The following is a 25,394-nucleotide window of genomic DNA, read 5'->3' on the forward strand; positions in this document are numbered from 1 at the left end:
TCCTTTTCCATATCTTCTCTAGCTTCTTTTCTAGATGCCTTCGATTCGTGTTTCATCTCACATTTCATCCACATTGATTTACAGTAGCTTTCCAGGCATTTAGGGACCTGACCTTTAGATACTGGACTTGAATCCAGGACTGTTTGAGCCTCTGCCCACTGCGTTGCAGTCTTTACCGTTAAGACGGAAATAAGCTTCCAGGCCTTATGGTTTTGAATCAAAGGCTGAGCTAAATACAAATAGGGGAAGATACCTTAAATCAACGCAGGGCAAAGTGTCCCCTGCAAGCTGCTTGCAGACTCCAGTCCTCTACTTTCTCTGTTCTCCCTTTCAGCAATCCTGGCGCCGCGCAGATGGCCAGAATGCCACTCGCGAACACCTCCTGATGGCTTTGGCCGACATCGACCTTTTCATGATTCGGGCGTCTTACTCTGAGCGGCCATCAGAGAGCAGGTCAGGAGGGGTGGCGGTCAAGGGGGCCATGGGAACGAGGCCCAAAGGGTTTGGCATTTGGGGGAAATGTCCTTCCTTCGGACTGAGCCACCTTCCCCATTGCTGCCTCACTTTTGCAGGATTTCGGGCATCCACATGGATGTGGCCGTGCCACATTCGACAGGCCGGGACCCAGCATTGGAAGTGGAGGAATGTGCATGCCCACCAGGATACCGCGGACCTTCCTGCCAGGTGAGCAGAAACTACTGGGAAGCATCCCTCTCTGTGCATTCACTCATGGTCAGCCAGTGATCTTCCACAGTCAAGAGGGGACTCGAACCCTGATCACTGGAGTTATAGTTCAGTGCCCAAACCACTGGCTCTCACACCTTATCCATGCATGTCTATTTTTGCTGAGCCCCTCTTTCAATCATCTATTTGCTACCACAGACCTCTTTAACACCTTGGAGTTCTTGTCATCTGCATTTGGAAATAAGGTTTTGCATGTCTGTGACCAGAAGGTCAATTCACAGAACAGTCCCCTACCCACACCTTGTCTACATTGCTTAACTAGCCCTTTTCCTTAGGATTGCGATGTCGGCTATGCGCGCACTACCAGCGGCCTCTATTTGGGCACCTGTGAGCTTTGCAATTGCAGCCGGCATGCGACTGAATGTGACGCGGAGACTGGAGACTGCCAGGTGAGAGAGGCAGCAAGGAAGGGAAGGAAGGAAGGGACAAGTGTGCCCTTTCTGGGAAAATGGTCTTGCTGCTGCCCTGGACAAGGTAAAGGGTTTCTGTTCTTAACCAGTGATGCTTCTTTCCTCTTCCTCTTCCTCTGCAGAATTGCCAACACAACACCGAAGGACCCCGATGTGAGCGCTGCCAGCAGGGCTTCTATGGCGATGCCCGCCGCGGGACCCCCGGAGACTGCCAGCCGTGCCCCTGCCATGGACCTTACTCTGCCAGCCAGTCGGTGCCTCTCACCACCCCCTTCCCCATCTTTGATATTCTATGGGGCGGCTTTGGGCAAGCAGCTAACCCACGGCTCTCCTCTGTTCCCAGGGACCTCAGGACCTGCTTTCTGGACACGGACGGGCAGCCCACCTGCGACTCCTGCCCCCCGGGATACGTTGGGCGGCAGTGTGAACGGTAGGGTGATTATTATTAGGGTAGTCATGGGGGCCACCCCCCCAGACCTCATGCCCCTTTTATCTGAATCTTGTTGGATTGCCATTCCAGAGGATCTCCAGACCTTGCAGGATAGCAGCTCCCATCATCACCTTTTACTTGTTTGCATGCAAGGGTTAGCTGTGTTGGCCATTTAACAAATGCAAACAAAAATCCATCAGTGATACCTTTATTGGCCAACCGAAATGCATAATGTATTTGTTGCAAGCTTTCGAACCTCCATGGGCTTCTTCTTCATCAGGCAAGAGGTTACAAACCAAACAGGAGAAGAAAAAACCCAATCGGAGATGTTCGTCAGATGCCTGCCTGTTATTTCAGTCCTTAGTAAAGATATATCCCTTCCTTGGATTCAGTGGATTTTGAAAGCCTGGTGCTTGGGTACATGTCTGGGTCCTTCCAGGGATGCTGCAGCAAATAATATTGTAGTTTGCATTAATAGCATTAATAGACCTTCCATACCAAGGGAGATCATAGTCCCCTGTATTCTGTGCTGCGTTCATTTCTGGGTGCCTCGTTTTGAGAAGGATGGAGAAAAGTTGGAGCTGGTTCGGAGAAGGACAAGAGGGATGATAAAGAGGGATGGAGGACAAAACCTAGGAGGACAGGTTGGGAGATCTGGGCATGTTCAGCCGGGTGGAGAGAAGGTGGAGGGGTGGCATGATGACCCTCTTTAAATAATCTCAAGGGATGCCCCAGAGAAGAGCGGGCAGGTTTCATCTCTCTGCCCCAGAAGGTAGGAGTAATGGTTTAAGGTATAGGAAGGTATATTTTGATCAGACATGGGAAGGATCATCTTGACAGTGAGAGCAGCTGGGCAATGGACCCAATTGCCCAAGGAAATGGTGGGGTCTCTTTCTCTGGACCTCTGCCAGGGATGCTCTACCTGGAGACCCTGCAATGACCAGAGAGGATGGACTCAGTGTCCTCTGCGGTCCTCTTCCAACTCTGGGATTCTTTGTGGCTGTGGGGGGCTGGAAGAGAGCTGGCCCCTTAACTTGGTCCTCTTCTCTTGATCCAGGTGTGCTCCAGGGTATGTGGGGAACCCCAGCCGAGGGCAGCCTTGTACAGGTGAGTTCCACATTTGTGTGATGAAGGCAGTGAGCAGATCCTGACTATCTCTGGAGTCCATAGAGAAGGACTTCATTGCAGCCATGGGGGAACTCAGGCCTAAGGGGAGGGCTAGTAGTGATATGGCCACCTAATATCTCTTTCTCATTCTTTTCCCTCCAGTTCCAGGCTCTAGGTGCCGCTGCGACCCCAAAGGCAGCCTGGGCAACCATTGTGATGCCAGTGGGCAGTGCCAGTGTAAGGTGAGGAGGGCATAACAGCTGCAAAAGCCCCGGTTCCTGCAGGGAATTTGAACTGCAGGTGGCTCAGAACTCCAGCAGGTAGACTGTGAGACTGAGAAGAATCAGCCTGGCTCTTCTGTCTTGCCTCTGTCCGTCTTTCCTTCCATAATCCCATCTCCTGCCCGCTTTCGTAGGCCAACGTGGAGGGTCTCTCCTGCAGCTCCTGCCGCCCGCATCACTTCCACCTGAGCGCAGAGAACCGGGACGGCTGCCTTCCTTGCTTCTGCATGGGGGTCACCCAGCAGTGCACCCATTCCTCCTACCACCGGGACTTGGTGAGTTTCTGTGGCCATCTTTCCATGCCACGCTCGACTTTCCATGCCTCTCCTCTCTCATCACAGTCCCTCCTGAGTCCCTTCTCCTGATTCTCCTTCTCTCCTGCGTAGGTCGCCACTCCTTTCTTCCCTGGCAACTTCCAGGGATTTGCCATGGTCAACCGGCAACACAGTGCCCGCGTCCAGACAGGCTTCATGGTGGAGATGTCCCCCGAGGGACCGCAGCTCTCCTACGGACGCTTCGGACAGCTGGGCCAAGAGTCCTACTACTGGCAGTTGCCGGAGATCTACCTGGGGGACAAGGTGAGCTGGGACCCCAAACGTTTGGAAGCTGAAAGGGAAGAAAAACAGAGATGAGACTCACCTGGATGTTTTAGTCCTTGACTGGGCCCTCCAAGCCTCCCAAAAAGGGGTCTGGGTTTTTTGTCTATACCCCCAACTCCAGCCCTCTTCAAAGCATCTTTGGGTGTTTCTTGGGGGAGCGGGTGCGGAAAATCCTCCACTGTTCAGGTAAGTCTGCAAATGTAATTTTATAGCGTCATAATAGGGTACTGTTTTCCTTTGGGGATTTACTGAGGGAGGAAAGGAGAGAAAAAGAAAGAAGTTGGGAAAGGAGGAAGGGAAGGGATCTGAAAAGAAAGGAAAGGAAAATCATTGACAGAGGAAAATAAACAGGCCTTATATAAAGGAAGTATGAAAGAAAGGAAAGGAGAAAAGAAAATTTGAAAGGAAAGAAAAGTACAAAGGTAGAAAAGAATTTAGGAAGGAAAGAAAACTGAAAGGAAGGAAAAGGAAAATATAATACAGGAAAGAAGGGAACCTGGAGAAGAAAGAATAGTCCACAAGCCTTTCCCAAATTTGCTCTCAGGATGAAGCCAAAGCAGTTAAATTTGTCTCTTCATGATCCTATGACTCTCTTCTTGGTGTTTCCAAACTATCACAAAACAGGTTCCATCTTGTGCTTGGGAAGGCGGAAAAGGTGGTGAAGTCTATATTTGAGAATGGGTGGGCTACAATTACTCCTCTTTTTCCTTACAAGCTCCTCTCTTTCTCTCTCTCTGTCTCCTTCCTTCTCTTCTGCCTGGGCTCTTGGGCAGAGGGAGACCTATTTTGCCCGGATGCGCCGTGCCCACAAGGTATGCAGGCAAGGCGCTCATAGTGGAGTGTGGCATGGAGGGGGAAACTCATGGTGGCCTGTAATGGAGCATGGCATGATGTGCCCCTCTGCTTATGGACCCTGCCATGCTTCTGAAAGTGGGGCGAGTGAGCAGGTGGGGATGCCAACCAGCCTCCCTTTGGCACTGACGTCCCATAGCCCTTGCACTTGTCCCTTGTCCCTTGGCATATGCTCAGGACCAGATTCAGTTCTCTGCAGAAGAAGGGATGCCTGGTTGAGTTGGAGGGAGTGTGTGACCTGCAGGATTGTGTTCTTGTTGTTTGTTGTGTGTTGCTCAGTTGACATGACTATTTGGGAAACTGGTTGGAGGAAGCCACCATAGATGCTCACAACTTGTGGTGTTGGACACCAGTGAGAGAACTGGTTAGTGTGGAATGGGGGACGTATGGCTCCCCAGTTTTCCCAATGCATGTGCCTGTCCCCCCATAGTGATCTGCAACTTAACCTCCCCCCCAACTGATTTTGAATTTGTTACCTGCGTTGCTTTCTATCCGTTCCCTCTTTGCGCCTTACAGTCTATGTGTCGGGTTTTGGGGGTCCCCCTTCTGTTCTTCCTTGCCCTCCCTTGGATTAGAGGCTATGTTCTGGGGCAAGGAGGGATGTGGGGTGGGGAGGAATAGGAGGACAGTCAGCGCTTCCAAGCATTGCCATGCTCCCGCCACCCACCCACCCGGGTTGTGTCCCATCCTGGCAGAATTCAACCTCACTCACCGAAGAGCAGCTGAGGAAAGATGTGGCGGCCGGCTGGATACCCAGCTCCATGCCCGGCCGAAGCAGGGTCCGGCGTGCCACGCAGGTAGGGGCTGGAGAGCGGCTCTGTGGGGTTTGGGCAGAGAAACCGGAGCCATTAACCTTGGAGGCTCATGGCTCCCCTTGGAGTGGGACGTATTGGACAGATCCACCCAGCCATTTCAGATTCACTTTTCCATGGCTTCCCAGCCATCTGAGGCAGGCTGGTTGGGGGTCTTTGGTTACTGACCAAAGTTGTCCCCTGACTTTTCTCCTCTGTGGGGTTTTCCCTATGCTTCAACTCCCCAAGTGCTGGCCTCCCTCCATCTTCTTCTCTCACTCCTCTCTCCTCTGTCCCTCTTGCCTTTGGCTTCTCTCCGTCTCTGCTTCTCCTTCAGGACCAGGATGCCCAGATGAGACAGGACGCTGAGATCTGGGAGATGCTCTCCGGCTTTACCAAAAAGCGGGCAGTGGCCCCTTCTGGCCTGGATGCTTCTGCCCCCAAGGAGGGTGGCAGCACCCCCAAGCCCCCTCCCCTCACAAGAGTCCAGGCCCCCTTTGCTCCCCACGGCCCACCTCTCTCCTCCTCCGCCAGAGCCGCTCGGCTCCCTCCTTCCCTCTCCGCCGCTCCTGGCTTGTTGCGCCATCAGGTACGGAGCTGAACCTTCCTTCCTTCCTTCCTTCCTTCCTTCCTTCCTTCCTTCCTTCCTTCCCAACCTCTTCCACTTTCCTTCCTTCCTTCCTTCCTTCCTTCTCAACCTCTTCCACATTTCCTCCTCCCTTCCTTCCTTCCTTCCACAACCTTCACCCCCTCTCTCGCTTTCCCTCCTTTCCACTGTATGACGGACTTTCTCTTGCATCTTCTCTCTGCCTGAAGACCCAAGGAGAAAGGCCTCTCTCTGGACGGGTCCAGGACTCCTCCATCAACCTGGTTGCTTCCTCCCAACCCTCCCTCGGGGCATCTGAGGCCAGCAAGGTACCCATGTGCAGGAGGGGAAGGTGGCATCTTGCATGCAGCCAGGGCAGTGGGCATGCACAGGTGTCTACATGTGTTAAGAAGAGGTGCCCTTGGGTGCTGGGGTTCTGCCATGTGGATGGCAAACCCACCATTGTCAGGAATAGAGTGAGGGGCAGGAATGTCTTTGTGGCAGAATGGTATTGCTCTGAGATCAGTGGCAAAGTGTTTACAAAAAGCTCTCTGTGCTAATGTTTCTTTCACTCAGCTTGGAGGTGCGATATATGAAACTTGTTTGCTCTGCAGTGATGATGTTGTGGTTGTTTTCACATTTCTTTGAAACTGCATCTCTGAAAGGAAGCATATTGCAGATTCTCTCCTGTTCCCCTCACATAGAGATGGACGACAGGCAACCCAAATTCATTTGGGATGTCTCTGAAACCACTGATGGGGCACAACAGCCACACTGTCCTCCTGATGGGGCACAACAGCCACACTTCTTGGCATTTTGAGGGCACAATCTGGTGGTAAAGAGGGCATTGCCACTCTCTTGCCTCTTTGATACCGAGTGGTGGATAAAAGGCCACCAAGGAGGGAAACTGGTCCCTTCCTTTACTCATTCCATCTCCCCCAAAGCTGTTTTGGTAACCCCTATCTTTATATGTGTTGCAATGGCTTTCCTTGGAAGGGCTGGTTAAATGGCTGCCTGGCAGTTGATGCATGTTTGGTTCAACAGAGGGCAATGTTTGGGGAAATCCCTTTTTTCAGATGACTTCCATCCGAAAAAAGGAACTTACCCAAACTCTGGAGAGTCCATCAGACATGTCTTGGATGTGCCACCCTCTAGCTTGGTTTGTGCTTCAGAGGCATTGGTTTACCTACCTCTTGCTTTGGTGCCCACCTGGGTACCAATGGTTTCCTACCTGCTGGCTTTATGGTGACATTACCATCTTCTGACTCGAGTGTCCCATCTCCTTCTCGCCTCTTTCTGTCTCAGCACTGGCTTCTCTACAAGGGTTTCTCTCTCCTTCCCGAAGTTACTTTCTACTGGGAGCTGCCCAAGGCCTTCCTGGGAGATAAGGTAACCTTTTCTTGGGGTCTTCATGGAGCAGCCAAGAGGGACTGCAGGTCCCAGCAGGAGCTATTCTTAGGGCTTTAGGGGAAAGTGGTAGTTCTTGTCCAAAAAACAAAGTTCTCCAACTTAACCTACATCACTGAGTGGCTGCGATAATAAGATCGCCAGGGAAGAGAAAATATATGCTCACAAGTTCATTGTAAGAGAGGCAGGATAAAGATGCATCAGGTCAATAGGACTTATTAAGATGCGCAAATCAATAGGACTTATTAAGCTGTGCATTTTAATAATTCCTATTGATTTGATGAATGGAGATCAGTGAGAGCCTACCTTGCAGGGTTGGGATGAGGATCAAAGTGGAAGGGAAGAGCTTATGGGGGGGAAGGAAAGGACAGGATACAAAGGTACAAAATAAATTCTTGATTTAAGTAAATGAATAAACAGTTTATCCTATTCTTTGGTGGCAATCCTGGGGTGCACCTCAAAGCAAAAGGGGGGTTTGCAAGCTGGTCTTTCTCTTCTTGTCTTCTTTATAGGTTGGCTCCTACGGCGGCCGCCTTCGGTATACTCTTTCCTACAACGCTGGTGGAAGAGGCACCCCGTTGCCGGATGCCGATGTGCAGATCACTGTAAGACGGAGGAGCAGCTGGGGTGGCCAGGGAAAAGGGGATAGAGGGGACAAGGATCCCTGGGACTTTAGGAGTGTGGGGTCGGGAACCCTCCTCTTTGTTGAGGTTTTACTGTCAGGATGAATGAATGAATGAATGATATAATAATAAATGTAATAAATAAAAATGGCTCTGTTTCCCTGTTGTCGTCCATCCAGGGAAACGACATCACCTTGGTGGCTTACCTGTCTGAGCTCAGGCCCCGGGAACGCAAGAGCTTTGAGGTCGTCTTCCGGGAGGTAAGACCTGGGACTTTTCTTGAGTTTCATACCTACGTTAAAACCCCATGTCTTCCGCTGCCGCAAACATGGGTTTTTGACAAAGTATACAGACATTGCCAGCTGGAGGCAGAGGGGCAGAGGGAAGCCCTTCCCTGTTTTAATTTTGGGAAGGGTCTCCAGACACAGGGGAAGCATGCATTTCCAGCATCAGGCAGAGTCAATTGTGTTGGGAGCTGGAGGACATGGGAGCAGAGTCTTATCTGCTATGGCTCCTTGGTTATGAACTGTAAAGGGTCCCTCCAAGGCAGTAAGCCCAAATTTGGTAGATGTAGAGTTCAGCGCACATCGTGTAGTGCTTTGAGTGTTGGACTAAGATCCAGGGAGACCAGGGTTCGAATCCCTGCTTAGCCATAGAAATCCATGTGGGATGCGCCACTGATGCTTGCAACTCTCTCTTTGCAATCTTCCACTTCTCTCCCCTGCAGCAATTCTGGAAGCGTCCGGACGGTCAGTCGGCCACCCGGGAACACCTGATGATGGCTCTGGCCGACCTGGACGAGATCCTCATCCGGGCCACTTACTCCACGGACATGCTCTCAGCGGGCATCACCGGCGTCAGCATGGAGACGGCCGTACCCACCTACACCAGCCTGCCTCGGGCTCTGGAGGTGGAAGAGTGCCGGTGCCCACCTGGGTACCAAGGGCTTTCCTGCCAGGTGAGCTAAGTTGACCAGGGCCAAACTGGGCTTATGGGGGGGGAACTAAAGGTAAACTAACAAGGCTAAACCTTCTTCCTCTTTCTCTGCTAAAGGACTGTGCCGCCGGTTATACCCGTACTGGGGGCGGCCTCTACTTGGGCAACTGTGCGCTGTGTGAATGCAATGGGCACTCCGACTCCTGCCACCCAGAGACCGGGGCCTGTTCGGTGAGCAAATCAACCCTAGATCATGGCCCTCAAAAACTACCTGCAAAGTTACTGCTTTTTTCTTCAGACCTGCCCTGTAAATTTAAGCAATAAGACAGAAGGAATCATGCAGTTCTTGAGTTTGAAGGCACCCCAAGGGCACCCTCTTCCAACCCCCTGCCATGCAGGAATCCACCACCAAATAACCCCATCCAGCCTCTGTTGGAAAGGCTCCACCAGTATCCCTCCCTGAAATAACCCATGTTTTGTCCTTTTCCCTCCCTAGAACTGCTTGCACCATGCTGCCGGTGAATTCTGTGAACAGTGCGCCCCTGGCTTCTATGGCGATGCCACAGCCGGCACCCCTGAGGACTGCCAGCCCTGCGCCTGCCCATTGCCCAATCCTGAGAACCAGTAAGTCCAGGGTTCTCCATGGGGGCTGCAGAGGAAAAAAACTGAAGGGATTTGGAGCAGCCCAACGTTGGGGTGGACCGGGCTTGTTTTGGGCATGGACTCAGTGAAGGCGTTGCTTTCTTCCTCCCAGATTTTCCCGGACGTGCGAGAGCCTTGAAGGCGGAGGGTACCGCTGCACTGCCTGTGACCCGGGCTACACAGGGCAATACTGTGAACAGTGAGTGTGACCATTGCTTGGAAACACAGAGCTCTGTGGTGCAACACTGGCATCGCCATGTCTCCATCCGTAAAGGTTTCAGTTCACATGAGAAACTCAACTCCCCAGAGCACTAATCCAACCGGTCATGGGTTCACCCTCTGTGCCATTGGCATCATTTTCCCTAGCTCTAAAGCTTGGGAAAGTTGCTTTTGGGGATGATGACTCCAAGAATGCTCCAGCCTGACTGTCTGGGAGTCATAGTCCAAAACCACTAACAGAGAATGGTTAACTCACCCGTCAGACCCATTGCTTTGTAGTCACCAGGCTGGTCTGTAGTCCAGCCACGTGGATCCTCAACCGGTGTTTCTTCCTTCTTTCTTAGGTGTGCTGCAGGTTATGTGGGGAACCCCAACATCCGAGGACAGAAGTGTGTACCTCTGGGTAAGTGAGACCCATGCAGCAAGGCATGCGTGTGCAGATGCATTGAACATGCTGGGTTTTGAACAGAACATGGTTGCCCCATGAAATAATAGAGCTCTGCTGGATCTGCTCAGCTGTGTTTCTAGTCTGGGATTTTGTTTTGCACATTAGACCACCAGTTGTGTCTGGGAAGCCCCTGAGAAGGGTATGGGGGCAATAGCACCCTCCTGCCCTCCCTGGTTGTGTTCCTCAGTTCAATGTCTGATCCTGTGTAGTAACTACCCAGTGACTTATAGCAGTCCTAAGGCAATACTATCATGGAATTTTCTTAGCAAGATATTTTCAGAGGAAGTTTGCCATTGCTGTTGAACCTTTCACAGCCAGCAGAAATGGTGGCTGGGGATTCTGTAGTCCAAAACAAGATCATATTTCCATGTTCTGGCATTCCTAGCCTCCTTAGTACTGACCCTCTCTCCTCTTCCTCTCAGGCCGTCCAGACCAGCCACCCCTCATTGTGCAAGTGCACCCGCCACGTTCGGCCGTCTCTGAAGGCAGTGCAGTGACCCTCCGCTGCCACGTTAGTGGGGCACCTCCCCATTATTTCTACTGGTCCCGGGAAGATGGGCGCCCAGTGCCAAGCACTGCCCAGCGGAGGCAGCAAGGTGAGGTCCTATGGCTGGCTCATTGGAAGCACTTGCTGACCTACGTTCAGTTGCCACAAGGATCACCAGCTAAAACATTTATAGGTACCAGGTTTGGGAAGCAGAGCTGCCGGTAAGAATAAGGTAGATCATACTAGTCCAAAGGAGTGACTCAGTATAAGGGAGCAGCCTGTAGTTCGTGTAGTGACTTAGCAAAGACATTGTAACACAAGAGGGTGCTATCTTGGCCTGGCTTTCCAATAATGCCTTAGACGTCTATACCAAGCAAAGTCAGGTTAATGAAAGTCAGTGCAATTGAAGTCAGTGTTGGATGAAGTCAACGTCAAGTGTAGTCAAAGTCACTTCAGAGCTGTTGCCAAGTCTGTGTCAAGGGAAGTCAAGCCAATAAAGGTCAAAGTCAACTGAAGCCAAAGTTAATACAAAATTAGAGTCAAGGCTGCAGATCCCATTGGGCTTAGCCCCTTAGTACCCCCACTTGCCATTGAGGTACCTGTGGCTCAGCTGTGCTTGTGGGGCTGCTGCTAATGTGTCCCTCCATGCTGCCATCCAGGTGTGGAGCTCTACTTCCCTAGCATCCAGCCCTCCGAAGCCGGCGTCTACGTTTGCACCTGCCGCAACCCACTGTACACCAACACCAGCCGGGCCGAGGTGGTCGTCACAGGTGAGGAATGCCACGAAACATCTCTTGTGGCCAGGAGAACTGGAAGGGCTGCAGAATTTGCAAACGTCTGTCTTTTTTAGTTGGGAAGATTGTAACTTGCTGAATTGGCTGGTTGTTCCTTGTTGCTGTGCTATAGAGCCCACTAGAGAGTCATGTCTCACATCTCATGTCTCACTCCTCTTTCTCTTTCTCTTTGCGGAGACAGAGTCCCCCAGCAAACCCATCACAGTGACGGTGGAAGAGCAGAAGGTGCAGAGCGTCAGGGCCGGGGGCGATGTGACCTTCGTTTGCACAGCAAAGAGCAAGGTGGGCCTCCCTCCTGCAACCCCAATCCCAAGAATGGGTCCCACTTCCAGACAGAAGCCAGGCTTTACCTTGTTGGTCAAAGGTAGCTCTGCAGTATTGGCCTGGCTTTCATGGGCAAGATCCAGGTTGCTAGAGAAGACTGGAAGCAGGTCTAGGCAACTGCAGCAGCTTTTCTGCCCCTGGGTCATACTTTGGGCTGCACAAATGGCCAGAAATGCCAACAAATAGGGCCTTATTTTACCCACCCCATATGATAGGAATGGAAAGACTACTGTCGAGTGTTGAGTCCCATGGCTTTGGAGCCATTTGTTCTCTGGCCCTGGTTTGCTTCCTTCTCCCTTCTGGCTTGAAATGCCCCAGCGGCAGCTGGCCCTCTGGGACTTCCAAAGCCATTTCCCATCATTGGGTATGTCCCCAACTTTCTTATTTATTTAGATTTAAATCCCCCATTCTCTCAGGCTGAAATGCTTCTCCAAGGAGCTCTGAGTTACAACACTGAGCTACAAGTTGACCGGTTGTTTTTGGTCTCATCCTCTGCCCATCCCAGAATGCAAGCCCTGGGGACTTCTCTGAAAGTCATTCTGGCCCTTGGAGAGCTGAAAGAGTACACACTTTGCTTTATAAAGAAGGGTCTCCTTAGTTGTGACTCAGGCCTTTTCTGGAGGGCGAGGTCTCAGAACTAACACCCATTTATCCTTTTACTCGTCCCCACAGTCCCCTGCGTACACCTTGGTCTGGACGCGGCAGAACAACGGGAAGCTGCCCAGCCGGGCCATGGACTTCAACGGCATCCTGACCATCCGCAACGTCCAGCCAGAGGATGCTGGGATTTACATCTGCACCGGTTCAAATATGTTCGACATGGATGAAGGCATTGCCACCCTCTACGTCCAAGGTAGGAAAAGCCGTGATGGTGGTGGCATTATTTCAATTTCGGTCTGCTCCACTGCAATGGGCACAGCTTAAGCGCACACATACACACACCCCTACAGACTCCAAGACACCTTGGTTACACACTTCTCTGGTCACAAATTGGGGTTATAATTTCTATTCACGCTTGCATGGGGAACGTCAAGGAAATGATAATATGGAGAGAATGTCTGAAAGCAAACTGGGCTAATGGCCTTTCTTTGCCCTTGGAGAAGGAGCTGTTTGTTGAGTCCTCTTTCCCCGCTTGTCTTGGTCAAGATCTCCATTTGAGCCAAACCCTCCAGATGGCTGTTTTGGGGAGCAATGCTAACGACCTTGGACACTGCATTGTCCAAGTGGTGTTTGCCAGCTGCAAACAGTCTCTTTGCAAAAAACGCGTCCTCCAGATTTTGGTGCCTTCGGTTTGCATCAGCCCCACCCAGCCTTGTCAATGGTAAGGGATTGAGACATTGAAATCACAAAATATCTGGAGTTCCAGAGGTTCTCAGCCACTGATTTAGAGCCAAGTCCTCCAAGGTGATGGTTCCTCTTAAGCAACGACCAACCTACTAACCTGATGTTGTTGGTTTTGTCTGCCTCCGAGTCATTTCTGATTTATGGAGACCCTAAGGTAGAGTTTTCTTGGGCAGATTTCATCATAGGATGTTCACCCTTCCTCTGAGGCTGAAAGAGGGACCCATTGGGTTTCCATGACTGAGCGAGGATTTGAACCCAGAGACACAGTCCTATGCTCACCCCACTATGCCACGCTGGCTCTCTCCTGTCCTGATGACCCCTTATAAACCCAGGGAATGGTTCCAGCTCAAGTGGACGTGTGGCTTTGTTCTCTCCCAGTCCTCTCTTCAACGCTGTCCCTTGTTTTTAGCTCCATCCAAGACCCAGATGTTCTATGGACCTGTAGAAGTGGTAGAAGGCCACAGGCCCTGTAAGTCGGTTTGGCCTCCCACCGCATGCCCCTGCCCTCGCGCCCATTGCTGCGGGTGCCAGTTCCACCAAGGGTGCTGGGGCTCTTTGGACTTCCTCCTCCTCTTCCTCTTCCTCCTCGTCCTCCTTCCTGGGTTGCTCTGGCATGTGGATGCATCACTACTTCTTGCCATCCCATGTATACAGTCCCTGCATGCTTTGGTCATATGGAGCAAGCAAACAGTGGGGCTGCCTTCCATGCCCCAGAGTGCCATGAGTTGTGGGGTCAGAACTGCTGCTTCATTTTGGGCACGTTTTCATTTCTAGAAGGCTGCCGCATCTCCGTTTGCACGCGCATGGTGGCACGGTTGGTTTCCTGCATCTGTGATCTTGGTGGTGTGTGTTGTGCATCTCACACTTCTCTGGCATTGCCATGGGCTACTGGGCCAGATCTCTGCCTTCTCCACCAGTTCTCCTTAACCCTTCCTCTTCTGTCCTACTGTAGTCACAGCAGCCGTCCAGCCGATGGCCACCATTGAGCCCTCCCAGCTGAGCGTCCAGCCAGGACAGCCGGCCGAGTTCCGCTGCATCGCGACCGGAAGCCCAGAACCCACCGTGGAATGGATCGGTAAGCACTGCCATAGCTGTGGCTCTGTCTCTCCTCTTGGGGCAGAAAGACCCCTTCGGGAGAGGGGAAGGTTGGGGTGGGGGTCTCTGGAGGCCACCAAGACAAACCCTGCGGCCTTAAGAAGGTAGAGCCATGATGGAGGAAAAGAGGTCGCTTTTAAAGATTTTGAACTAAACATGTAGGAAACAATCCCATATTGGTTTATTCTGCTATGTTTTTAACTACGCCGTGTTTGTTTTAATTTGCAAGCTGCGGATTTGATACATTTAGTATGTGCAATTTGAGTCCTGGTTTTCTGAGGAAGGTGGGTACAGATGATGATGGTGATGATAATGATGATGATGATGATGATGATGATGATGATGATGATGGAAAAAAGGAGGAGGAGGAAGAATGGTTTGATCCTCCTCCTCCTCCCACTGCTTCCCCTTAGCCTCTGTTTCTTTTGTGTTTGTGTTGTGTGCCTGCAAGTCATTTCCATCTTATGGCGGCCCTATCATGGTGCTCTCTTGGCCCACTTTGTTCAGAGGAGGTTTGCCATTGCCTTCCCCTGAGGCTGAGAGAGTGTGACTTAAGTTTCATGGCCAAGTGGGGACCAAACCCTTGTCTCCAGAGCTATAGTCCAGTGCTTAAACCACTACTCCACGCTTGCTCCTGGTTTACCTCCCCTCTTCTCTCTTCCCTAGGAGGACCTGGGGGCGTTATTTCTCCCAAGGCCATTATTCAGGGCCCCATCCTTCGCTTCCCAGCAGCTGAGCCTTCCGACGAGTCCCAGTACTTGTGCCGCGTGCGCAACAGCGCTGGACAACACATGGCCCGGGCGTTCCTGCAAGTGCACAGTACGTGGCGCTGGTGGGAGCGGGTTGGGGACCCCTGAGTCTGAATCTATCTGTGCTCCACCAATGTCTCCTCCTGGGATGAGGATGGAGAGCATCACAAGCAACACACAGACAGCGTTTCTGGAACTAAACTGGGGGGCAGGGCTATTTGGACTTCACGGTCAACCCAAAACCAGTACTGCCTGAAAGACCCCTTGTCGTTTTGTAAGGTTAGACAAGTGGTTCTCAACCTGTGGGTTGCAACCCCTTTGGGGATCTAAGACCATCGGAAAACATATTTTAATATCTGTTCTATAAATAATTTTATGGTGGGGGGGTCACCACAACATGAGAAACTATATTAAAGGGTTGCGGCATTAGGAAAGTTGACAGTGGGTTAGACAGTGTAGGAGTCACCTGGGACCTTGTTTGCAAAGTGAATGGCTGTACCTGGGGTCCTCCAAAAGAGACCATTCCTCCTTTGGGAAGGGGAAGAAGGAATGGGGGCATGCAGACAACAGAAAGCATCCTGAAAAGGCACTCTGCTCTTTGCCAGGCGCCAGTGTGCCGCAAGTCCAGGTGAGCCCAGAACGGACAGAGGTGCAGGAGGGCAGCACTGTTAGGCTGTACTGCCGGGCCGCCGGGTCCCCTGTGGCCTCCATCACCTGGGAGAAGCAAGGCGGCAGCTTGCCCCCACAGGTAATGCTCCAGGATGCTGAGATATCATCTCTTCCTCTTCCCCGGCTCTCTTTTCCTCCTCCTCTTCCTCTTCCTTCTCTTGCCTCTGGTCATCCAAATTTCCTTCCCTTCCTCTTTCTCTCCTTCTTCTCTCCTTGGCCAGGCTCTCTCTGTCTTTGGCTTCTTCCACTTCCAAGGGAGCAGCCTGGAGGCTCTCCAGCAGCGGATCCAGGAGATCCAGCAGGTATTTCTCAATGCACTCACACTTACACACACCTTGCATAACCCTCCTCTGCTTCTCAGTGCCCAGCATCTCCCTCCTTTCCCTGCCTGATGTCTGTCCCTTTCCTCTATAACTTTTTCCCCTGTGTGTCTCCAATGGAAAAGTATCCCCAAGCCTCCTCTTGGCGGGTCAGTGGTGCTTTCCATGCCCACTCCCCATCCGTGGCATTTTTGGTGGTCGGGGGAAAGTGTGTGGCGTTGTGAAATGTGTTCCCGACACTTCTCCTTTCTGCTCGCAGTCTCGTGCGGAGAGGACAGACATCGCCACTTTGGTGATTCCTTCCATCACGGTCGCTGATGGAGGGGTCTACTTGTGTGTAGGTAGCAGTCCTTCAGGGGTCGGCCGAGCGAGGATCGAGGTGGTGGTCCTCCGAGGTACGTGGGCTTGGAAACATTCACTCTGGCATCAACACAATAACACGAAATGGTTAAAGAAAGATGTTCGCCAGCATTTACCAAAATTGGAACCAGTGCTGTGACTTGATTGACTGCTTAATGCTTAAATTCAACAATAGTATTAAGGACTAAGAACAGCCAGTAACATACTGGAGTAAAGAGAAAGGGTCAGTGGATGCTGTTGGTGTTTTAATGATTCAAAGAACACATCTTATTATTATTATATTTATTACAATGTTAAAATCACTAGCTATTAAAAGAGTAAAATATGTTTTAAAAAGATTATAGTCAACCCTCCATATCCACGGATTTCTTATCCAAGGATTCAACCAAACTCTAATGGACACCAAGGGCCCACTGTAATGGATTACTAGTAGCCAAATAATTCCTAATGAGTTATTTCTAAGCCTTCCCCTTCTTCTGATACCTTGTTAGCCTTCAGCCATGTGCAAAAACATGATCCACGGAGTTCAGAAACAGGGGTTTGCACAAGTCACTGACTCACAAGGAGAGAGCTTCTGGAATTTGAGCCTGTTTAGCTCGGCCTTTCCCAAATCCTGCATGTTTGGTTGGCTAGAACACTCACCATTATTGTGACCATAGTGTCTGGGAGTGATGGATCCCATCATCCAAAGCATCTGGGGTTCAGAAAGGCATCAGTCTCTGGAACTCCCTACCTCTTGGTTTGCTTGTTTGCCCAGCTGCTGGGATGTCACCGACGGTCAAGATCGAGTCTTCATCCTCCTCCGTGGTGGAAGGACAGACCCTGGACCTGAACTGCATCGTGTCCAGCCAGTCCACGGCTCCCGTCACGTGGTACCGCCGAGGGGGAGCCCTGCCAGCCAACCATCAGGTAGGAGATATGGCCTCCATATGCCCCAAAGGCCTTTCTACCATCTCCTCTGTTCCTGGGAGTGGGTAAGGGAGCATAACAGCCTCCCCTCTCCTTGAGATGTGTTGGACTACAAACCCCATAATCACCAGTAGTCCTGTTCGCTGAGGGTTGTGGGAAGTGGATATAAAATTAAATAAGATTAGATTATGCCAATTGTAGTTAGGATCTGTAGTCCAGTGCATTACAGAGAAGCCAATGCAGAGGCTGGACCATTCAAATCAGGAAGCAGAGACCTTCTTGACCTCCAATGGCTAGTACCCATTGCCCCTTGCTTGACACAAAGAAATGCCACTGTCTCTCATCTGCCAGGTCTATGGCCCCGTCCTGCGCCTTCTGCAGATCTCTGCCGCCGACTCGGGCGAATATGTCTGCCGCGTCAGCAACGATGCTGGACCCAAGGAAGCCTCGATCACGGTTATCGTCCAACACGGACACGGTTCCTCTCATGGTAAGGTGGAGCAGGTGTTTCTGTCCCCCATTGAACTGGGCCCCTGAGATGCTAAGGTGATGGGATCCCAGCCACCAACTCCCCAGAGGTCTTATGGTGTAGCCTGGGTCATTGCACTCTTCTGAGAAGGGAAAGATGGGAATGGAGATGAACAGATTCCCCTGGTAAGAAGAAATGAACCATACCCCATTCGCTTCGCTTCGTTTGTTACTCATTCAGCAATTACATTTACATTCCACCCTTTACTACAATGAGATTTTCTCCTGTGAGTAGGGAGAGATAAGTTAGTCTGGAAAAGAGACCCATTGAGTTCTATGGTTCATTGTGAAGACTAGAGCCCAGATCTCCCAAGTCCCAGTCCAGCACTTTTAACCACTGCACCGCAATGGCTGTCATGCTTTCCTGAGGTTTGCAAGAAAGTTGGCAAATACTGAGTATTTATTAATGGTAGCAACTCAGACCCATGTCTCTCAACCTTAACTGAGCCTCAAGGTACAGATTGCAAACAGGAGGAGAGCCCTTCCAGGTTCCTGCCCCACTTAGGAGTTCCCCAGAATTATCTGGCCATCTTCAGACGGAAACAGGGTTCATGGTGTGGGATGTAGAGGATTAAATAGGCTTTTTGTGGAGTTGGTTCAAGCAGAGGACCTCTCACCTTCTTGTCAGATGCTCCTCCGGTCAGGATCGAATCCGCTTCGCCGTCTATCACCGAGGGCCAAGCCTTGGACCTGAACTGCGTTGTTGCCAGCCAGTCGCGGCCAAGGGTCACTTGGTACAAACGTGGAGGGTCACTCCCGGCCAACCACAAGGTATGGACATCACGGGACGCGAAACCAGAGGGAGGTACCAGGATGATTGCCACCTCCACTTCTCTGTCTTCTCTGCCTGTGGTCAAGAGCAATGACTTCCCTATTATGTTGCCCCATTTCCATCTTCCTCCATTTGTCTCATTTCAGATTTTTGGCTCCCACCTGCGCATCCCAGAAGCCACAGCGTCTGACTCGGGAGAATACGTCTGCCGGGCCAGCGGGGCTGATGGCGTGGTCCAAGAGGCGTCCATTGTGGTCACCATCTACAGCACCTCGCAAAGTGAGCGCGACATTTAGTTTCCCCCCAGTGTGCTTTCATTGTTGGATTTAAAAAACGCATGCCCTTCACTTCGCTGTCTGACCACTACCCTATGTGCCTAAATAAACCTTACACAACCTGTCCTTTCAGCCTCAGGGGTCACTCCTCCACTGAGGATCGAGTCCTCATCCCCCTCCGTTGTGGAAGGACAGACTCTGGACCTGAATTGCGTGGTGGCGGGCCAGACGCAGACCACTGTGACGTGGTACAAGAGAGGGGGGTCTCTCCCCCCCGGTCACCAGGTATGGAGGCTAATGGGAAAACCAGGATATCAGGTAGCTGAGCAATGAGGCTGTGGTTCCTTCCATGTCCTGAGCATGCCTTCTCTGTTTGCCAACAGGTCTCTGGCTCCCACCTCCGCATCCCCCAGGCCTCTCCGGCCGACTCAGGTGAATACATCTGCCGGGTCAGTCTGGATTCGATCGTCAGGGAGACCTCTGTCCTCGTCTCCACCACTGGATCCTCTTCCGGTAAGCTTTGGAACTGGACACACCGCATAGGTTTGGTCTCATACTAGGTTTGGTCTCTTCACATTGCTCTCTCTCCCGCATCCCATCCGTTTCCAGACTTAAGTATCACTCCTTCCATGCGGATTGAGGCCTCCTCCCCACATGTCGCTGAAGGGCAGACCCTGGAGCTCGACTGTGTCATCGCCCGACCGGAGCATTCAACCGTTACGTGGTACAAGCGTGGTGGCGCCCTGCCAGCCAACCACCAGGTATAAGAATCCCACCTATTGCACCAAGAGAATATATGCATCTTTCCCGGAAAAGTCTAGAGAGAAAGCTTGAGAGGTCTGTGCCAAAGTGATGCCAGAGCTTGGAAAAGTTCCTTTGTCAGATGACTTCCAGATGGGAGTCGTCATCTAAAAAGGAACTTCTCCAAGCAATGGATGCCTCTTGCTATGATACAACTATGCACTGTCTTAAAAAAATAATGCTTCCTTATGCACTGTACAACCATTTGTGTGCCAGATTTACACAAATTGAATCAAGTGACCGACAGGTGAAAAGTCCTGTGGTTGACTGACTGAGATTTTGAGGTGGTAAGAAAAACAATGTTATTGCCTTCCCAGACCTTTGGATCCCGGCTGCGGTTGGTCAGGGTCACTCCGGCCGATTCTGGCGAATACATTTGCCGCGTCACGTACGACGCCGTGTCCTCCCAGGAAGCCTCTGTCTTTGTCACCATCCACCACGGTGGCACCGACTCTTTCCGTAAGTCATTCATCTAACTATCAGTGACGGTGTATTACTTCCACAAAACTTTATAAGCAATAATGAGAGTGAAAAGTTGGGAGGATGAGTTTGCATGTTGAATATCGGCTTCCTTGATACTTTCTGAATGCAAATAACAGAGAGAGGCAGCGGTCAAACACAAAAATTAAATAGCAAATCAGCAAATTAAACATTAAAGCTTAATAATAATAATAATAATAATAATAATAATAATAATAATAAATCTTGCACCAACTCTTGTCCCCTTTCCTTTGTGGCGGACGCAGCTGCTGGGGTGACTCTGCCAGTGCGGATCGAGTCTTCCTCGACTTCTCCGGCCGAGGGCCACACGCTGGACTTGAAGTGCATCGTCGCCAGCCCTGTTTCTCAGGCCAGGGTGACCTGGTACAAGCGAGGAGGGGTCCTCCCTGCCAGGCACCAGGTATGGATATCTGCATTGGTCCATCAAAATGCTGGATGTCGGGCCTGTCCATCGCACACACATAGGCATCCCCCATGGCGTCCCCTTCCAAGGCTCTCCCCAACTTTGCCTCTGCTCACCCTGCAGATCTCGGGTCTCCTCCTACGCATCCCTCAGGCTTCAGCTGCTGACTCCGGGGAGTACGTCTGCCGCGTCTCCAACGGCACGGCGGTCCATGAAGCCTCCTTGATTGTCACCATCCAGGGCGGGCAGGACTCTTCCTATTGTAAGTCTTTGACCCATAGAAAGGGGTTGAGGAGGGGCAGGGTATAGGGCAGATGAGAACACACATCTCCCGTCAGGTGGCAGAAGCATGGTCAGCGGGTCAATGCTTTTCAGAGCTTGGGATGCTTCTTGAACCACAACTCCAAGGACCTCAGAAACGCTGGGACTCGTAATCCAAGAAAAGTAATTTCCCCATTGAACATTATTACCAAACCCCATTTAACCAGTCTCTCTCTGTTCCACTTTCAAGCTGTCGGGGTCACTCCGCCAATCCGGATTGAGACCTCCTCGGCCTCCCTTGTCGAGGGACAGACTGTGGACCTGAACTGCCTGGTGGCCGGTCAGTCCCAGGCCAGGGTCATGTGGTACAAGCGAGGGGGCGCCCTGCCGGTCAACAGCCAGGTAAAGGGGGGGGACAACCAGGGAACGTTCTGTAGGACATGACAAACTGATCAGAGAGGGGTGGGCAACTGAGTAAGGAGTGAGGGTCACTGTTGTCTTGTGTCCCTGGGCTCCTGGAGCTATAGTCCCTTACTCCGATCCCTACACTACACCGGTTGTCAAATATCTCTGACTTAATGATGACTGCTTCTCTGAGGGTTTTCTTGGTAATATTTCTTGAGAGGGGCTTTGGTTGTCCTCGTAGGGTCAGAGAAGAGGGTGACTTGCCCAAAGCCATTCTGGAGGTTTTCAGGTTCAAGCCAGGAGATGACCCCTGGTCACCCAGAGTCTTGGTCAAACTCTCAGTCCACGACACCATGATAGCCCTTACCTTGTGGTGCCAGGTAGTGGGCAAATGAGGCTTTGAAGGATTTGGGGTCAACATCAATAGGGAGCCTGGGGGCTTCAAGGGACTCTGGTGGGACTTCAGGTCCACCATATAGGACCCTGGGGACTGCATGCCGCCCAAGGGCCATACACTCCTGACCCCAGAACTAGGAGGATTCTTTCCATCCATTGCCAAAAAGCCAAGCAGGAGGAATAACTTGCGGGGCAAATTGGCCATAAAAACAGCCCTCTTTGCCTCCAGAGAGCTTGCAGGGAGGGCTATGCAAAGGGAAAGGTCCTGTCCATCTCTCCTGATGTGGGTTTTTCCTCCTTTGAGCAGATCCTGGGATCCCGCCTCCGAATCCTACAAGCCACGGCGTCAGATTCGGGCGAGTACGTCTGCTACGTCAGCGATGGGGCTGCGCCACTGGAGGCCTCGGTTATCGTCAACATCCCTAGCAGGAATGGTTTGGCTCCAGGTATGCCCTTCGTTGGGGATGGCTATGGGTAAGGGTGAGGAAAGCAACACCTTCCTCCCCAAGGACCAGTTCCTGTTTTGGAGAAGGTTTTTTCAGGGGAGTGCCTTCCCTTTGCCATATGCCTCCATCCTAAATGTGTGCAGCTGCAGGGTTGGTCTGCATCTTTACTTCTTGGCAGTGTGGAGGCGTTTCCTAAACTCATCTCTTGAAATTAACCACCCAAAATGAGAGGAAAGAGGACCCAACTCTTACAATTTGGAACATGCTGCCGCCTTCCCTCTGCTCAAGGTCTCAAATGCACTCTGCACATGCTCAAGTCACCTGCCGCTTGTGGTACTGCATTACCTGCTCTTGGCTTCAGCATTGGATAGTGAGGGGAAATCAACACCAGGGCTTAGACGAAAGGGTGCCACAGGGCAGCTTGGAGGGAGTCGGAATGGGTTGGCATGGTTGGAGACTACTAACGGAGACCCTCCTGTGCCCCCAATAGCTCCTGGGGTTGTACCCCCGGTGCGGATCGAGTCCTCTTCCACTTCGCTTGCGGAAGGACAGATGCTGGAGCTCAACTGCCTTGTGGCCGGACAGCCGCAGCCCAAAGTCACCTGGTTCAAGAGAGGAGAGCCTCTTCCGCCCAACCACCAGGTACACAAGGAAAGACCAGGTTTCTGTGGGGTGAAGCCCACCTTCCCATAGACCTGTGAGCATAGGTGCTGGAGAGATGGGAAAACTTCAGCCAGGAGAGGGCTAAATCTGGGGTTAATTGTGAGATGACTTGCTGCTCCCCCAAGACCTACAAGACATCATCCCACCGTACCCCCCAAAACCCCTAAAAATTGAACTGGCTGGTTTTATAGAACTAATTTTTGGGATGTTTGGGATTTGGGAGCAAGCCATAGCTACACAGACCTTCTTTATTAGCTTACACATTGTAAACCACTAAGGGAGTGCTTAGCGGTGTAGAAATGTACTTGCTATTGCTATTTTAAAGGAGAATCTCATTTCTGGATGTTTTCAAGAGTGGTGGGTATCTCCTATTTCAGCCAGAAAAGAGGATGCTTTTGGCAGGTTGCGATTGCCTGTGATAGACTGAGAGCAGCAAAAACAGTTCTGGAGAAGCACCTGTGTGATTATCACCCAGATCTCTCCTTCAGATGTGCTGGACTCTTGGGGATTATGGGTGTTGGAGTCCAACCCATCTGGAGGAGACAGGCTTGAGGGGAATAGAGCCATGAAAGGCTAGATGTCTGCAGACCTGCATGTCTTTTGCTCATGGTCTGGCCGTTTCATTCACCCAGAAGGGAATGTCTGAAGGTCTTGATGTGAAGGGAGTGGGCTCAAAACGTGGATGTGGGGCTAGATCAGGCCACCTTGCGCCCATGCCATCTGCACAGAGCCAACAGCTTATACTCTTGGCCACAGGTCTCTGGCACCCGCCTGCGCATCCCCCAGGTCTCCTCGGCCAATTCAGGGGAGTACGTCTGCCGGGTCAGCGGCCCCACGGTCACCCAGGAGGCCGCGCTGGTGGTGACCGTCCAAGATGGAGAGAGCCCCTCTCACCGTGAGTACCACCCCTCTCCGAAATCTGTGTGGCTGCAGTTCTGGCCTCTCTGTCTGCAGATGTTGAGGATGTGGGAAGAAAGTGTGGTATAATGGTTGGAGCAAGGGTGAGAAACCTCCCAACAGCTGGTTTCAATTCCAAAGACATTCTCAAAGGCTGTGTTGTTGCAATGGTGTGTGGTGCCCAAAACACTGGCTGTATTTTAGCATGTGTCTTGCAGTGGTGCCTTAAGAGAAGCAGGATATGGTGTCATGTGTGAAGAGGACATGGCCATTTGGCAACCACAGAGGGACAGACTGAGACCTTGGGACAGCCAAATTTAGCTCCACCCCACCCCTAAATAAAAGGGTTAGACTGGGACTTAGGAGATCGATACTGGACTGAAAATAGAAATGTAACTAATAAACACAAAGACCTAGTTGTGTTAATCTGGAACATCAGTATGCAAAGGGATCTTGTAGCACTTCTGAGACTAACTGAAGAAAGAGAGAAGTTGATAGCATGAGCTTTCATAGACTTGAGCCTCCTTCCCTGGGACCCTCCACCTTCTCTCTCTTTCTCCCTGGGACTCCCTACTGAAGAAGGAGGCTCAAGTCTAGAAAAGCTCATGCTACCATCTTCTTTCTTTCTCTCTGTCTCAAAGGTGCTACATACTAATAAACACAAATGTTTTTTGGAAATGTGCTGGATCTTTCCTGACTTCTTGCTTTCTCCTCTTTTCCCGCAGCGTCCGGCGCTCTGAGGATCGAACCTTCGTCATCCTCTGTTGTGGAAGGGCAAAGCTTGGAGCTCACATGCATCGCCCCCGAGCAGCCACACACCACCTTCATGTGGTATCGACGGGAGGGTCCCCTGCCCACCGGTCACCGGGTGAGGAGATGGCCTGGCCCCAAAAGCTTTGGGGAAGACTGGAAATGGAGTCACCCATGTACCAGGGGCCCATAAACATTGTGGGTAATGGGGTTGCATTGGCACCGGATGTGGGCACACATGAGAGAATGTGGGCAGGAGTTGAAGGAGATGAGGGAAGAAAGATGTTTGGAGACCTCCCCAAAACCAACACCTCACCTAATCCCTTTTTCTTGTACCCATAGATAGCCAATGCTCGCCTGCTGCTCATCCAGCTCACCCCATCCGACTCGGGGGAATACGTCTGCCGGATGACCAGTGGAGCTCATCCGCAAGAGGCTTCCTTCACGGTCTCCGTCTTGGCCAGCGCCAGCGCAGCCTCACGTAAGTTATGGGTCCCTGAGGGGAACAGGAGTAAGGGGTCCCCCATAAGGGTGGCTGGGGGTGTCTGGTCAAGCAAACAGGCTGCTGCACCAGACATGTGGACCCAAGGGTTTTCTTGGCCAGATTGCTTCAGAGGGGGATTGCCAGGGTCTTCCTTTAAGACTCAGAAAATAATTCGACTTGCTCACGTTCACCCAGACAGTCTCCCAGAGTCTCTGGCTGACACTCCAGTTGCAACACCATGCTGGCTCTCAGCACTTTGCATGGCTCCTCCAAAGTTCGTACTACAGTCCAAAGTGGAGTCAGCCCCTTCCTAAGCTGGCTGGCTGGTTGCAAGGGGGTTGGATCCATGCTACCTCCACCCTCTGCCATCTGCCCACAGGTCTGCAGAGCCCCATCATCTCCATTGACCCTCACAGCACCGCTGTGCGCAAAGGGGCCAACATCTCCTTCAAGTGCCGCATCCATGACGGGGCTCAACCCATTGAGATCTCCTGGAAGCTGCCCAAGAACCAGGTGCAAGGTGAGGAAGGGAACCTCAGATCCCATCGAAGCCAAAAGGTGGTCAGCATCCCTTTTGTCCAGTGAGAAAGAGTCAGAGAGGAAGGGGTCCCAAGGGTCATTTGGTCAAGCCTTCAGACCCATCAGGAGCCCCCAGTGATCCCAAGGGCTCCTTGGAAGACAAACCA

General features: G+C 51.6%; 1 protein-coding gene across 1 annotated transcript in view; it reads left to right on the forward strand.

Moving 5' to 3' along the window:
* Positions 1 to 25,394, forward strand: part of HSPG2 (heparan sulfate proteoglycan 2) — an 88,042-nt gene that overhangs the window by 47,332 nt on the left and 15,316 nt on the right. The window contains 42 exon segments of the mRNA XM_042477854.1: positions 335 to 453; positions 573 to 684; positions 1,020 to 1,133; positions 1,277 to 1,404; positions 1,498 to 1,584; positions 2,642 to 2,691; positions 2,854 to 2,933; positions 3,107 to 3,247; positions 3,359 to 3,550; positions 7,720 to 7,812; positions 8,010 to 8,090; positions 8,558 to 8,788; positions 8,884 to 8,997; positions 9,263 to 9,390; positions 9,521 to 9,607; positions 9,972 to 10,030; positions 10,498 to 10,671; positions 11,222 to 11,332; positions 11,538 to 11,638; positions 12,353 to 12,533; positions 13,434 to 13,493; positions 13,977 to 14,099; positions 14,786 to 14,938; positions 15,474 to 15,616; positions 16,117 to 16,252; positions 16,975 to 17,126; positions 17,478 to 17,616; positions 18,283 to 18,425; positions 18,573 to 18,705; positions 18,835 to 18,986; positions 19,085 to 19,214; positions 19,311 to 19,462; positions 19,820 to 19,961; positions 20,249 to 20,403; positions 20,530 to 20,668; positions 20,918 to 21,069; positions 21,776 to 21,914; positions 22,405 to 22,556; positions 23,334 to 23,472; positions 24,200 to 24,342; positions 24,567 to 24,705; positions 25,088 to 25,228. Of these exon segments, the coding sequence (XP_042333788.1) occupies positions 335 to 453; positions 573 to 684; positions 1,020 to 1,133; positions 1,277 to 1,404; positions 1,498 to 1,584; positions 2,642 to 2,691; positions 2,854 to 2,933; positions 3,107 to 3,247; positions 3,359 to 3,550; positions 7,720 to 7,812; positions 8,010 to 8,090; positions 8,558 to 8,788; positions 8,884 to 8,997; positions 9,263 to 9,390; positions 9,521 to 9,607; positions 9,972 to 10,030; positions 10,498 to 10,671; positions 11,222 to 11,332; positions 11,538 to 11,638; positions 12,353 to 12,533; positions 13,434 to 13,493; positions 13,977 to 14,099; positions 14,786 to 14,938; positions 15,474 to 15,616; positions 16,117 to 16,252; positions 16,975 to 17,126; positions 17,478 to 17,616; positions 18,283 to 18,425; positions 18,573 to 18,705; positions 18,835 to 18,986; positions 19,085 to 19,214; positions 19,311 to 19,462; positions 19,820 to 19,961; positions 20,249 to 20,403; positions 20,530 to 20,668; positions 20,918 to 21,069; positions 21,776 to 21,914; positions 22,405 to 22,556; positions 23,334 to 23,472; positions 24,200 to 24,342; positions 24,567 to 24,705; positions 25,088 to 25,228 (5,440 nt within the window).

Source organism: Sceloporus undulatus, chromosome 7, assembly GCF_019175285.1.
Source record: "Sceloporus undulatus isolate JIND9_A2432 ecotype Alabama chromosome 7, SceUnd_v1.1, whole genome shotgun sequence".
In the NCBI taxonomy this organism is placed as follows: Eukaryota; Metazoa; Chordata; class Lepidosauria; order Squamata; family Phrynosomatidae; genus Sceloporus; species Sceloporus undulatus.